We start from the raw sequence: 13,608 nt of genomic DNA on the forward strand, positions 1-13,608 counted from the left end.
TATTTGAAAAATACACAAAAAGCACCCCCCCTCCAAGAAAAAAAAAATGGCAACAACAACCCGGAGAGTGTGTGCAAAGGGGGTGAAGAGCAGACATTCACTGGGTGGGCGAGATGAGCGTGGACTGTCCCCCCCCCCCAAACTCCTGGGAGAGAGGGAGATACACTCTCGCTCTCTCCTCTTTTCAGTGAAATATAACACACATTCGGATCGCAGAGCTTTCAGACAGTCTCAACTGATAGACAGACACATCGAGCTGCTTTTCCTGCTTCAGTTTTTACTCCTCCTCCTCTCGCCAACGTCACCCTGACAATTACAAATAGGTCTCTCACAAACCATACCTGTCAATCTTTTTAATTGCTTTGTTTTCTTTTTTTCGGAGCTAAACAATATGACAAAAAAAAAAAAGAAATCTTAATACAGCATAACATAAAAGATTGTACATTGGAGGAATTCATTCAGTGTTGTTATTGTAATCCACTGGCTGATACCGGGTGAAACTCATATGTTCTAAGTTAAGTAGACATTAGTTCCTGCAGATTTTTAAACCTGTTAGTTCCCCCCAACACACACACATACACATACACACACTTGCATTCATACACACGTAACCACGTGCATCCAAACTACCCTTGGGTGAAGCATGTCCTAATTTGGGGGGAAAAAGAAATACCTGTGTCGCTTTTGCAATCTCAGGTTGGGGGGTTAGATTTGGCTGGGGAGGAGCCCAGAGTGGCTTTTATATTTTGGTAATTCATGGGTAACTGAAAAGCAAGATATTTTTAAAATTAAATTTTACAATTTAAATAAAAATTTAAAGATGGACTTAGTTCATCACAGAAAAGTGTGGAAATATTTAAATTGGCCCCTCTATAAAAAGTGAATTGACATTTGGTCCATGCACGCCAGTAGAGAGAAAATGGACACGATGGAACGACAGATCTTTCTAGCTGGGTTCGAAAATGAGGTCCTCACACAGCAGTGCAACGTCTCCAACTCAGTTAAGTCCCTCGGCATCCCCACCTAGAACTTTAAAATGTGTCTGTGCTCTGGGAATTTGGCCTTCTGGTTTTCTATATGTGTGTTCTCTCCCAATGGGAAACCTGTAACAGTCTTGTAGATCAACTTAAAACCTTCATGGAAAAACATGAAATCTAGGCCAAAATAAATAAAATGGCTTAGTTCGTGCAACTTGCATGGGACAGACCGTGGACAGAAAGCACGGGCAAGGGGTTCCGGGGACAGGAAGCCACCAGCCTGGGAAGCGAGAGGCACTGGACTTTTCCCCGCCCCGCGGTCGGTACGGGTGCGCGGGCGGCGGCGGCGGCGGCTGCGGCGGCAGGGGCTCCCCGCCCGGCCCGGGGCCCCCGGTCGTGCCCCGCCGCCCGGGCCGCGCTCGGGGTTGATTCGTACCACCTTGCAAGGAAGTGAACGCTTCGCACGGGAAGGGGAGGCGCCTGCGCCGGCCGCCGCGCCGCTCCGGGGACGCCCGGGGCTGCCGCCGGCTCGGGGCCGCGGACGACCGCGGGACGCGCGAGTCCCCCGTCCCCCCTTGCCCGCCGTCCCCCCCCGCCACCCTTGCCCGAGAGGAGTCAAATCCGGCTTTTAGAGCTCGGGGAGGGTGGGGATATCCGGTGCCTCTCCCGCGCCAGGAGGAAGGGGGAGGGCGGAGAGGATCCTTGGCCAGTCTGCGCCGAGCAGATTCAAACCAAAACAAAAAGATTAAAGGAGCAGCGGCCGGGGCGGCAGCGGTCCCCAGGCCGGGACACCCGGGGTGGTGCGCCCGGGTTTGCGGGGGCTGCGCCGGCGCCGGGGAGGCGGGGGGAGCGGGAGCGGGAGCTGGAGCGGGCGACGCGGGGAAGGGGGGAGCCAGGGGGAGGGCGCCGGCCGGAGGAGGGGCGGACCCGCCCGCCCTAGCCGAGCAGAACACAGCCGAGCCGAGCAGCCCGGGCGGGGCCCGACCCCGGCCAGCGTCGGCGCAGAGAGCAGGCGGAGGCGCGGGCCATGCTGCGACTGGTGCCCGCCGGGGCCCGGGCCATCGTGGACATGTCGTACGCCCGCCACTTCCTGGACTTCCAGGGCTCCGCCATTCCCCAAGCCATGCAGAAGCTGGTGGTGACCCGGCTGAGCCCCAACTTCCGCGAGGCCGTCACCCTGAGCCGGGATTGCCCGGTGCCGCTCCCCGGGGACGGAGACCTCCTCGTCCGGAACCGGTGAGCCCGGCGCGCCCCAGCCCCACGCCCCCGTTCTCGCCCCGGGCTCGCGCCGCGCCGCTCCCGCAGTCCCCAGCCCGCCCGCGTGCCCACACTCCGGCGCGCGCTCGGGCGCACAGCCTGAGTTTGCGAGATCCCGGGAAGTTGAACCCGCCGCCATCTGGCGAAGGCGAATGTGATGTGACTGTTGCTGGTGTGAATATCCGATGCCACCGAACGTCCTCATAACTGAGGGTTATTTTAATTTGGGATTCCCCTCCCCTCCTCCAGCCCTCCCTCCTCCCCCTCCCGCTCCCGAAATAAAACCGACGGGACCCAGAAGGGGAGGCTCCCCGCCGGCCCGCCCGCCCGCACCCACAGTTCCTGCGTTGACATAATCTTTAGGGTGGAGCGGGAGCAGCCTGGACGCAAACTGCGACGTTTGGGTAAACGTGCTTTGGAGGAAGGAGGCTGGGACCCGGCTGGCTTTCCCTGTTCCCTCCAGGTTGGCAGCCGCCTCGCAGTGGCGGAGCCTGTCGTTGGGTGTGTGGGTGTGCACCTCGCCGGTGTTGTCTGCGTGCTGTCAGTGCAGTGTGACTGTTGTCTGTCCCCTGAGTGTAACGACCGCCGCGTGGCGCGTGTCCCGGGCAGCTGGGCCAGGGTCGGGGTGGGGGCATGGCTGCCTTTGCCCGCACGTTTTGCAGACATTCAGGTGACACCGGGTTGTTGCGAGACCTTCTGGCTTTTCCATCCCCCGCGCTCCCCACCGTCGTGTGTTTCCGCCTCACTCATCTTTAGTAACTGGCGAGGCAACAGGGAGGAAACGGACCTCACTCTTTATCGGAGCCATGCCCGTTTAGGTCTTTGCTCCGTGGGTCCCTGGCTGCCCGACTTGACTGGCAAATTGCTTCTCTATGCCCTCTGCAGAGGCCTGCAAAGTTCCATCGAAATGTTTACGGTGCTGCATGTTTCAAGTTGAATAATAATATCGAAGGGGAGGAGTAAGTTCTGACTGTAACTATGTTGTAAATTGTGTGCTAGAAAGTACCGTAAAGTCCCTTGCACGGACTGAAGGACACAATGTACCCTTCCTAAGTAGCTTGGTGCAGCATTTAATTTGTCCATTTTCGAGATTCCTGTTAGCCTTCCTAACAAGACTGTAGTATGGAAGAATGCTGATCATGATATAAAACTTTTGGAAACCTTTTGGGAAGAATGATTGAACCATGGGTGGGATTGTGTGGAGGCGGGGGTGGGGGGCTGGTCTGGAATGGCTTAAAGGGGAGTGTGTAGGGATCCTTGAAAATGTTTGCATTGGCTGTGGACGCAGCAGAGGATTGATTCATTATGGGATGAAATGCCAGTGCTGTTGAGAGTAAGAGCGTGCACCCAGCCCAGCTAAAAAGAAGGGCTTGAGTGTGTGTTCACGTGGAGCACACAAAACGCATGAGTGATTTGCTAGAAGTTGAGATGACACCAGGCTGAAAAGATTTCCAAACAAACTTTAACGGGCAAGGAGTTCCACACAGGGTTTTTCCCTTTTTCTCCTTCTGATAAAGTGTACTCTTGACTGCAAACACCAGTATAAACACACACACACGTTTGTGAATAAAATTCCTTTTGGAAATGGTGTGATATGAAGAGGAGGCGACTGAGCGAGGAAGGGCAGGGGGAAGGTGGGGCGTTAGAGAACTATAAGCCACAGCCTGGTGGGACAACCCGCCTTCGGTGGAGAGGGCTCCCACCGGGCTGCGCTGGGTCTCCTGGGCCTCTCTGCCTGCGAGTGTTAATAAACTCTGTGGGGTTTTTTTCCTCCTGTGATTCCTCTCCCTTCAGGCTTACTGCTTCCCTGGGACCCCTCCCTTTTCCCTTCCCCAAAGGGCAAGTTCTCCCCTGGGGAGAGAGGCACTGCCTGCGCTGGGTCACCAGGGTTGGTCCCGGGGCGGGAGACAGGTGGATCCCTGAATTCTGTGGTCAGAGCGCGGGAGTGCAGACTCCCATGTTTGGAGCTCCCCAGTGTGCTCCACTTTAAAATCCATGCCTCTTTTTTCCCTGCACACACGCCAAGAATCCCTTTTAATATAAATAGTATCTCCATATGAGCAACCTGACCCCTAGTTTCTTCCTTGAATCCTTAACGGAAAAGAATGGGGCCAGTTTTCTTTGGAGTTGGGAGGGGACAGAATCTTTGCCTCCCGCTTTCCCTACTCTGTTGGAAAATCTGCTCCTACCACCACGTTGTAGGAAGATCCTGTATTCTTGCAAACAGTGTCAGTGGATGTGACATTTTACCGATTTTCTTAAGAATAGAGGCTTAATAATTCACTGCAGGTTACTTCATTTTAATCCTAGACCAAATCTCGCCTAAGCAATGTTAATTGCTTTAAATTTTATGCAAGTGCTTCTCATTTTTATCATCATAAAATCCGCTCTAGAATGAATTGAGTAAGCCTAAATTCTCTTGTTGGGAAGGATGTTTGGAGGTTTTAATTGTGCTCTGAATTTTTTCTTTCAGTGAGCCATTTACACATTTCATTGCATCTTAGCACAAAATACAGATTCTTCATTCACAGGGAGGGATGTGCTTGTAAGCTAGACATTGATGTAGAATAATAAAGTTTACTATTTAGAAAAGATGTAAGAAGGGGCGTATAAAATCCCTATAGAATGTATAATTGATGGTCCTTTATCCAGTTCTTACCTTACTGTTTTATGTATCCGAAAACAACTTCCCATCTCCCCCTCTATGCTCAGTCCTTAGAAAAGAAAAAGAGAGAGGCATCCCCAGGTTAAGTCAGTTTATGCACTATTTTCAGCTTTCTTCGTAAGAAGGTGACAGATTATTTCGTTTCCAAATATTTCTAACGATTTTCTGCTCAAGTGTAAGATAATGGAGCAAAGAGTTTGTAGGAATGGCTAAGGGACGGTGGGGGATGGGGAAGGCGTTTTTGATAAACGGTTTGTTGCTTACGGGAGGGGAACAGTATTTTCTGCTGACTCTCCAGGCCGAGATTTCCCCCCCACACACTTTTTTTCTTGTCTTTCTTGTCTTTCTTTGTTTGTTTCTTTATTTCTTTCTTTTTCTTTTCTTTCTTTCTTTTTTTTTTTTTTTTTCTTAAGGCAGGTCTGGTTTGGACGACTTTGTTTTGTCTCTCAGTATTGAAGGCTTTTACTTTGGACTTGAATCCTCGCCTTTGGTTTTTGTTCAGAGGAAAGCGTTCCTCTTCCCTCCGCAGGATCGCTCTGTTTCTCAGTAAACATGACGAGGGGGTTTAGCACTTTTTAGTACATATAAGCTGGTGACTCTAGAAGGATATAGATTTGGAGAATGCTTGCGCCGGTCCTATTCTTTTTTCCTGGGGTTCCTGGATTTTAGTCTTTTAAGTGGATCCTCCCGTCGGATTACTAGAATCCTGCGCTCATTGCATGCACACATTTTCAATTAAAGGGGGGGTGGGGGTACAAGGAGGGTCTCCAAATGCGCGCATCCTTCCCAGTGTGTCTTTCTGGTCTTTCTGTGGCTCCCTGGCCCTTCCGCCCCTGCTCCCCGTCCCGAGCCCCCATTCGCTTTGCGCCTGCTGCGCTTGAACTTGTTTCTGCTGGAGCGGAAGGTGCGAGCTGCGGACCCTCACGCAGAGGTAAGGACTCAGGCGGGTCCCAGGCTGTGGAGGGTCCCCACCAACCGCGGGCGCGAAGCCGCGTCAAAGCGGGGATCCCGGTGGAGGTGGGGGTCCGCGAACCGGGAGCAGGGAGACCAAGGAGAGAGCGCGGTGCGAGGAGCCAGCCGAGCCGCCGCGGGCTCTTGCCGTCAGCCAGCCTAAGCCTCCTTCACCAACCACGCAGACAGTTTAGAAGACGGCGGGGCGGGAGAGCGGGGGTGAGAAATGGGGGTGCCTGCGAGGCCAAGGTCACGGTCAAGCCGCCGGCGGGCCCTGTCTGTCGGCCACTGCGCGCCGCGTGCGCGGGGACTCGAAGAGAACTTGTCCACCCAGGCGGAGCTGCGCGGCCGGCGCTGGGACGAAGGGCGCGGACTGGGCGCGCCTGCCGGGGCCCCCGCCCTGCCCGGAGAGGCCGAGGTCACGGTCGCAGGCCTGAGGAACCTCAACACCGCGGCGCCCGGCCTGCGCGGTCCCGGCCCGCCCGGGAGTTGGGGTCCATGAACCCCCTCTCCGTGGTGGCGGTGGGGACGCCGTAGGACTGCACGGCTGGAGCTGAGGGCTGCAGCGGGCACTTCTGAAGGAGAGGGAGTTGGATGGACGGAGCCTGGACCGGCACGCGGGCCCCGCGCGTCTGCTGCCACCGCTCCAGCGCTTGCCCTTGCGAATAACCACGATGTTTGGTGTGGTTTTTCAAGCAAAGGACCCTGGCAAACTCAAGCAGCCGCTGGCTGGCTGCAGCCGCCCAGCTCCCAGCAGAGCCCCACTCCCCCTCCCAAACTTGGCCTCTGCTAACCGGGTCCAGCGCGTGTGCGCGCTCCTCAGGCTGCTCCGGTGTTCGTCCTGCTCCATCTCTCCACCTCTTCCCAGGAAGTGGCAAACCACAGCCTGGGGCGGGGAGAGGGGGGAGTTGCATTTTCCTCCTGCAGAGCCCCCCAGGGCGCGCCCATCCCGAAGTGGGGAGGGCTGCTGTCGCAGAGGGGCTGGCCGCCCGGGTGTCCCCCCAAGGCTGGGTCTCCCTGCAGAGGAGCGGCTACTGCCTTTGGGACTGTGGAGACACCAGGGGGACAAGCTGGGAGGGGTGAAGGGCGTGGGAAGGGTTAATCGTGGGCACAGGATTGCACAGAACACAACTGGCAGTGGGTCGGCTCCTGTCCCCCCACTTCCAGAGCAAACCCTGCCGTCACTTCCACCCCCACGGGCACCTTTCCTGGAGTTTGCTTTACAGCCTAAGGCAGAGGCACGGAGACGGGCTCCAGCTGGCTCTGCCCTGGGCAGCTGCTGTGAAGTCCAGAAGCAAGCTCCCAGGGAAGTGGGCCCTTTTTAAAACGCCAGGCCTTGAGAATTATGTAAATTTAAAGGAAAGATGGCAGGTTCTTTCCCTTCTCTAAAAATAGAATGTAGGAAAAAAAAATAGAACGTAGGCATCTTGATATTAAATTCCAAATGAGAAACCAGCAAAACTCATCTTCCCCCTTCTCATGATTGTATATCTTCTATGGGTATGGAACTGTGTGGGGTGTTATTGAGGCTGTGTGGTGTGCTGGCGTCTGAATGCAGCTTGACATAACAGAAAGCAGTTGCTCCCCGCGTTCTTATTTCTACAATATACAGAGACTTTTCTGTCCTGTAGATACATGGGGGATGATCATAAGTGAGTATTTATAAGCGCAGAGTATTATCTATATCACGGTGAAAGTGTATCACATACAGGGCAGTTTTGGTTATTAAGTTAAATTAAAAGTGAATTCCTTTTAAATGATCTACTTAACAGCTTTCCTCTTGCCACCAGTTACTATTACCTTTTCTATTACAGGTGGAAATGACATTTTTAGGGTCTTCCATTATGTGTCTAAGCCACCTCCTGACATTCTTAGTAGATGGCTTTTTCCTCCTATGTATCAGGATATTTTTGTTATGAGGTATATTGAGATGAAAAAAGCTGGGAAAAACACTGGCCTCGCAATTAAATTGACTCCGGATACCAAGATGAAAATAATCATCTGGTATTAATCAAGTTATGTCTCTGCTTCTTGTTGAGGAAAAATATAGTGACGATTTGCTTTCCTTTTCATCTGAAAAGGACTGTGAAATGTTGAATGTTTCATAAAAATCGCTCTACCCAGTTTTTGTTCAATTAATCAAAATGCGTATTTTCACACTGGATGTAGTTACATCAGAAAGAAAATTTGCGACAGCCACTCTAACAGTGCTTCAAAAAACCCCTGCAGGAACATGTAGCAACCAGTGACCTTGCACATTCCATCAATCTTTAATAATATCATTGTCATTACTATTATTATCTTAAGTGTTAAATTGTTGCCAGAATCAATACAAGTCTACTTCTTTGAATATATTTTATCCCAGTGTTGTTTTTAACATCTTTGTTAAGAGGCCAATTAATTTCCAACTCACAGCTCCAGTGAAGTTTATATATAATGAGGACTTCCTGACTCTTTTTCTTTTTCCTTCTTTTTTTTTTGCTTATTTCTACTTTTGAAAGAAGACAGAAATAAATGGCATGTGAAACAAACAACTTCCCATTTAAAATGATACGAAATCATTTCTAAACTGATGAAAGGATAAAATATGCCAAAAACTGAGTACAAAGCACATTGAACTAATACTTGTTTAATTTCTTTTTTTATCTGAGCAGCAGGACTAATTTTCTCAAATTCGATCAGATTGTATAGCTTAGCAACCCCTCCAGGGTCGCCAGAACTAGAGGAATTTCTCTAAGCAGAATCTAAATGCCGAACAAAAAACCCATCGTAACATATTTGTTTGTTTGTTTTCTTTTAGATTTGTTGGTGTTAACGCATCTGACATCAACTATTCAGCAGGCCGCTATGACCCCTCAGTTAAGCCTCCCTTTGACATAGGTTTCGAAGGCATTGGAGAGGTGGTGGCCCTAGGCCTCTCTGCTAGTGCCAGATACACAGTTGGCCAAGCTGTGGCTTACATGGCACCTGGTTCTTTTGCTGAGTACACAGTTGTGCCTGCCAACATTGCAACTCCAGTGCCCTCAGTGAAACCCGAGTATCTTACCCTGCTGGTAAGTGGCACCACCGCATACATCAGCCTGAAAGAGCTCGGAGGACTGTCGGAAGGGAAAAAAGTTTTGGTGACAGCAGCAGCTGGGGGAACGGGCCAGTTTGCCGTGCAGCTTTCAAAGAAGGCAAAGTGCCATGTAATTGGAACCTGCTCTTCTGATGAAAAGTCTGCTTTTCTGAAATCTCTTGGCTGTGATCGTCCTATCAACTATAAAACTGAACCCGTAGGTACCGTCCTTAAGCAGGAGTACCCTGAAGGCGTGGATGTGGTCTATGAATCTGTTGGGGGAGCCATGTTTGACTTGGCTGTAGACGCCCTGGCTACGAAAGGGCGCTTGATAGTAATAGGGTTTATCTCTGGCTACCAAACTCCTACTGGCCTTTCGCCTGTGAAAGCAGGAACATTGCCAGCCAAACTGCTCAAGAAATCTGCCAGTGTACAGGGCTTCTTCCTGAACCATTACCTTTCTAAGTATCAAGCAGCCATGAGCCACTTGCTCCAGATGTGTGTGAGTGGAGACCTGGTTTGTGAGGTGGACCTTGGAGATCTGTCTCCAGAGGGCAGGTTTACTGGCCTGGAGTCCATATTCCATGCTGTCAATTATATGTACATGGGAAAAAACACTGGAAAAATTGTAGTTGAGTTACCTCACTCTGTCAACAGTAAGCTGTAAAAACAGAACAATGACATAAATCAAGGGAGAAAGAAAATGGGCACTTTATGTCTCAGAATTACTCAAATCAATTTACTTTTAGTTGGTAATGGATATAATATTTCTTAAAACAAAAGTAAGGTGTTAATGAATAGGTCTCTCCTTCTCCTCCTCCTCCTCCTCCTCCTCCTCCTCTTCCCTTGGGGGAAAAAAAAATGTGCTAATAAAACTTCCCTCCATGGCTAAGAGGGAAAACGCGTACATTCAATTCTTTAGTCATGGATGGTCTCGTTCCAGATTTTATTGTTCCAGGGAACTAAATTCATTCCTGATGCCAGATCTGATCGAGTCAGTATGTCTTCAGCTTGATCAGATTTTAAAATCAGTTTTGAAAGTGGTTCCCGACTTCTTCTTTGCTTTGAGAGAATTTGGTCTTATGCTAATAAGCAGTTCATGAGTGACAAGTGTAGCAAAACCCAGCCATATATTTTCAGAATCTATCCTCAGGAAATGGTCCTTTTTTTTCTATAAATCACTAACCAACTGTCTAAGTGGACATTTGGAGGAATTCCCTCCCAAATTTGATTTTGTTATTAGAAAAATGATTCCGTGAACACAGATGTGTTTTGAAGAAGTAGCACGTAATGGCTTTTATCTACCATCAGCCTGATAAGGCACATGTGAAATGGAAATGTTCTCTTTCCTCTGAAGCAGCAAATTAATGTTGAAAACTTACATAGACAGAAAGTAGGTTTTGGAAAAGGAAACCACAGAGATTAGGGAGACCTAAAATTAATATAGACGCAGGAAAGAAAAAAGTATGCGCTCCGTTCTCAGTGGGGGTTCGCCACAAAACCCGGGCCCCAGGAGGGAAACGCTGTCTAGGCACACCGCAAGGCCTTAGTAACAGCGTGCTGCACTGCTCACGGTACGGTATGTCCCATCGCCCTGTGCACCGTAGGGACCGCGTCATCTCAAGGAAGAATACATTTGCTTCTCCTTAGAGGCTTTCAAACTAGAAGCTATGTGTTACCTCTGATTCTGGAAACAGAATAGCAGCCACTCATTCTGCATTCCCATTTTTCTCTCCACGTGTTCTGGGGGAACGAGAAGCTCCTTGGCACTATAGCCTGATGTCCCACATTCACCCACTGACCACACAGGATAAGCAGCGAAACCTGCACCCTCTCTTCTGAATCACGCCTGTAGCTCATCGGCTTCCCTCTTAACCTTTAGTGCCCTGAAGACTGCTGCCGCTATCACCGTTGTGCTGAAACCCCATGGGGCCCTTCTAATTGAAGGTGAAGCCCACCAGGTTATTTTTCAAAGTCTTAGGTTTCGGTGTATCTAACCTGCTCAATAAATATGGACGCAATTAAAGATGCTCTAGGAAATTTGGGGACTGTATTTAATTTTTCTTTCCTTCCATCTGAGGAGCAAGGAAATCCTGCTGCCGAATAGCTGTTAGTATCTATTTTACAAGATTTACTCATTTTCAGGTACCTAATGTAGCTGCTAGCATGCATGCACAACAATACAATTTATATGGTAAATGGAACCAAATAATGGCTTCGCTGAATGTTATGGCTGCACTGAAGGGAAATGTCACGGTAAATAGCTGCCAAATTATGGATCATGCCGAAGTGTCACAACTGCACTAAAGACAAATAGCACCAGAGGCTATTGCCACTGTGACGCTTTTGAGTTATGAAGAAGGGTAGCGGCCTGATGCGAGGCTCTTTGTGTCCTCATTATAGCAAAGGGTTACTGGTGCAGGGGACTAGGAAAACCCGTCCAGTGTGGTGCTTAGTTATTCATCCGTCCCTTTCAGACCTAACGGCCACAGCCACACGCAAAGAGACTTTGCCTCGCTTTTACATTCACAAACAAACAAAGGAGGGGGGAGCAGGTTTTATGAATGTAACTGTGCACAGGAAATGACTGGTAATGGAAAAATGTTATAATAAAATAATCTAATCAAAGAATATTATTAAATTTAATGTAGTCTGTGTCCAAAAGGCTTAGTTGCTTCTTATGCAGATAGATGTGTGAAATCTAAGCAATAATGTACTTTCTCCCTTTGTAAAGACTTGGGGAGTAAGGACATTACCAACTAAATTGCTTCTTCGAAACTGAAGTGAGTCCCGCTTTCTTTCATTTTAATGGGAGGGTAATAAAGATGAAAGACCAACATTTTAACTGATGGATCCCTTAAGCTACAGAATAGAAATTTATTATGTTTTGAGGGAATATACTAAATGCAGCTATGTAAAAATAAAATTCAAACACCCAGGATTAAAATAAAATACAATCTGAAAACCTCATGTTCTCTCTTTCTTTCCCCAAACTAAGAAAGTGCACTGCGTGCTGTTTTCAATTATTCTTAGAAAACATGAAAGATTCCGCCCATTCAGATGATGCCAAAAATATGCTTAAACTTTTTTTTATTCTTTTGAAAAATGATTTGTAAATTGAGGGTCATAGTTCAGCATCAGTTTCATCTTCTGGGATTATTGTTCAAGACCAGCCTCTAATGGGAGGTGAAATGGTAGGATGGTCTCAACACCTTTCTTCTGAACTGTAATACATATCACCAAAAGTACATCCATAACTCAGGGCAATTGTCAGTCTTTTTTTAGAGAAGGGGCCAGGGTGGAACAATCCCAGTGGGTACATTATTTCTCAGTGTGGACTTCTCTGCATGTCGGGCTTAAGGTCACCAGCCGGGCAGGGTGGAAGGAGCTTGCCTCTTTGAGAAACCAAGGAGTCCCAGTGATCTGTTACCATTTGGTTATGACTTCTAAAGAGCCAAATGCTATTCCTTCAAGCCTGTTTTGCAGGCAGAAAATACCAGCAGTGTCATTTAGGGGTTCCTTTGATGATGACTACTGCTGTTAACTGACTTCAGCATTAAAAAAAAAAAAATTCAGGGAATAGTTTGCAAAGAAAGGAAGGAAGTTTTGCATGATGCATTCTATAACTTGTCATTATATGATTTCATCTGGATGAAGTTCCTCAGGAGTAGGATAGAGACTGTAAGTGGTCGTTAGTATTACATTCTGTGTTTATCCAATGCAAGTGCAGTGACAAGTAGCTGCTTCTTATTGAAATGAAAATCCTGCGTTACGTACTTGAGGAACATTCCAGCTAATGAGGATGTAATGTCCTCGGTACAACACAGACCTTCTTTTTGTGTTCACCACCACAAGATGCTGGAAACTTGACAAATGATATCATTTAAGACACATGCCTGCCTTAGGGACCTGGTTTTTGACTTCCTGTTTCTGGCTTTTATTTGGGTAACATTTATAATGGCCACCTGACTTGTACCTGGGTAATGTTTTAACCCCTTCCCCAGAGTTCTCAATTAGCATGAATTTACTACAGTCAGAGTTTCCTTTAAATTGGGGTGGCAGTGCTAAGCACTGAAAATATTTTTCTTGATTACCATGTGGACATATGGGATAAATATTGTATTTCAGATTTATATAAAAATAGATGAGTAATGCACAGCTTTCAGAACAAAAACAATGATAAAAAAGACCAAGCACTATCAACTTTGGACAGTAATTTCCTAGGCGTTAAACAAGTTTTCTGAATGCAATCTGGATGCAAAATGGGCTGATTTGATGAATTCATAATTTTTTTCTCTATACTTTTATTAAATATTTTATTAGTTAAACACAAGAATTATCTATGTAAACTTCATGGGCTTTTTTGTTGAAAGTTAGATGTTCAGCAACTAATTTCCCAGTTATGGCCCAGAATTAAACGTTTATGATCATATTTCAGAAGTCAAAATACAAAACTGGATTATCAATTATCAATACGGTTGGTGTGGTCACTTTAAACTGGGTTATCAATACGGTTGGTGTGGTCACTTTAAACTGGATTATCATCAATACAGTTGGTGTGGTCACTTTTAACTGGATTACCAATATGGTTGGTGTGGTCGCTTTAAAGTTTGTTTTCATTTTTGTTCTATTTCTAATTTTTATGGGTATATGGAAGGTGTATTTATTTATGGGGTACATGAGATGTCTTGAAACAGGCA

General features: G+C 48.0%; 2 protein-coding genes across 3 annotated transcripts in view; one reads left to right on the forward strand and one right to left on the reverse strand.

Moving 5' to 3' along the window:
- TSHZ1 (teashirt zinc finger homeobox 1) overlaps positions 1–256 on the reverse strand; it is an 80,304-nt gene extending 80,048 nt beyond the window's left edge. For both annotated transcript variants that reach the window (XM_055296268.2, XM_055296260.2), the window contains exon 1: positions 1–256. This exon is cut by the window's left edge. The gene's annotated coding sequence lies outside the window, so the exon portion shown is untranslated.
- A 1,210-nt stretch (positions 257–1,466) lies between these two features.
- Positions 1,467–11,873, forward strand: PTGR3 (prostaglandin reductase 3). Its single transcript, XM_055296301.2, has 2 exons — positions 1,467–2,213; positions 8,651–11,873. Exons 1-2 carry the CDS (start codon positions 2,005–2,007, stop codon positions 9,573–9,575), a joined length of 1,134 nt encoding a protein of 377 aa, XP_055152276.2. The 5' UTR covers positions 1,467–2,004; the 3' UTR covers positions 9,576–11,873.
- The last annotated feature ends 1,735 nt before the right edge of the window (positions 11,874–13,608 follow it).

Source organism: Symphalangus syndactylus, chromosome 1 (assembly GCF_028878055.3).
Source record: "Symphalangus syndactylus isolate Jambi chromosome 1, NHGRI_mSymSyn1-v2.1_pri, whole genome shotgun sequence".
In the NCBI taxonomy this organism is placed as follows: Eukaryota; Metazoa; Chordata; class Mammalia; order Primates; family Hylobatidae; genus Symphalangus; species Symphalangus syndactylus.

Coding starts and splice junctions, on each gene's coding strand:
- PTGR3 (XM_055296301.2), top strand. CDS start 2,005: ATGCTGCGACTGGTGCCCGCCGGGGCCCGGGCCATCGTGGACATGTCG. Junction 2,214..8,650: donor GACCTCCTCGTCCGGAACCG/GTGAGCCCGGCG, acceptor GTTTTCTTTTAG/ATTTGTTGGTGTTAACGCAT.